At 73.0% G+C, this 863-nt stretch overlaps 1 protein-coding gene across 1 annotated transcript in view; it reads left to right on the top strand.

Moving 5' to 3' along the window:
* The first annotated feature begins 499 nt into the window (after positions 1 to 499).
* Positions 500 to 863, top strand: part of CELF5 (CUGBP Elav-like family member 5) — a 49,345-nt gene continuing 48,981 nt past the window's right edge. The window contains exon 1 of the mRNA XM_044918567.1: positions 500 to 758. Within this exon, the coding sequence (XP_044774502.1) occupies positions 500 to 758 (259 nt within the window). The remainder of the gene's footprint in view (positions 759 to 863) is intronic.

Raw genomic sequence — 863 nt, 5'->3', positions numbered from 1 at the left:
TACTACTGCTACTGTTATTGACTTAGAGGCTTAAAAGTGCCAAGGACAGCCCGGTCCACGCCAAGTAGGCACCCTATAGAACCGTGCGCCACTTCTAGTGTATTTTCCTGTCGTCAGTAGCGGGAGGAGCGGGTGCCCCCTGGAAACCAGGTCTGCCCTGCCCTCAGGCTGGCGCTCCCCCAGCCAGGAGGCGCGGCTGCGGGCCCGCCGGCCTCGGTTTCCCCGCCGGCCCTGGGCGCCGGGACGCGGGACGCGAGGGGCGCCGCGGCGGCGAGGCGCGCTCCGGCCGCCAGGGGCCGCTGCGGAGCCGCCCTTTTGTGGTCCTGATGCTGGAGCGAGCGGGCGCGCGGAGGAGGGAGGAGGGCGCGGGGACGGGGCGGGAGGGAGGCGGGAGGCGGCGTCCGTCGCTCCAGCTGCGAGTCCGCCCGCCGCCCGCCGCCCTCCGCCGCCGCCGCCGCCGCCGGCTCGGTCCCGCGCCCACCGCCCGCCTGCGCCCGCCATGGCCCGCCTGACGGAGAGCGAGGCGCGCCGGCAGCAGCAGCAGCTCCTGCAGACGCGGCCCTCGCCCGTGGGCAGCAGCGGGCCCGAGCCCCCCGGGGGGCAGCCCGACGGCATGAAGGACCTGGACGCCATCAAGCTCTTCGTGGGCCAGATCCCGCGCAACCTGGACGAGAAGGACCTCAAGCCGCTCTTCGAGCAGTTCGGCCGCATCTACGAGCTCACGGTGCTCAAAGACCCCTACACGGGCATGCACAAAGGTGGGCGCCCCGGCCCCCTCCCTCCCCTCCCCTCCCCTCCGTCGGCCTCCCCACCCCACCTTCCGGCATCTTCTATCCCCCAGCCCTCCTCTCCTCACCTTCCGT

Source organism: Neomonachus schauinslandi, chromosome 1, assembly GCF_002201575.2.
Source record: "Neomonachus schauinslandi chromosome 1, ASM220157v2, whole genome shotgun sequence".
Classification (NCBI taxonomy): Eukaryota; Metazoa; Chordata; class Mammalia; order Carnivora; family Phocidae; genus Neomonachus; species Neomonachus schauinslandi.
Note: the sequence above shows the minus strand (reverse complement) of the source record. Positions and strands in the feature narration are given on the sequence as shown.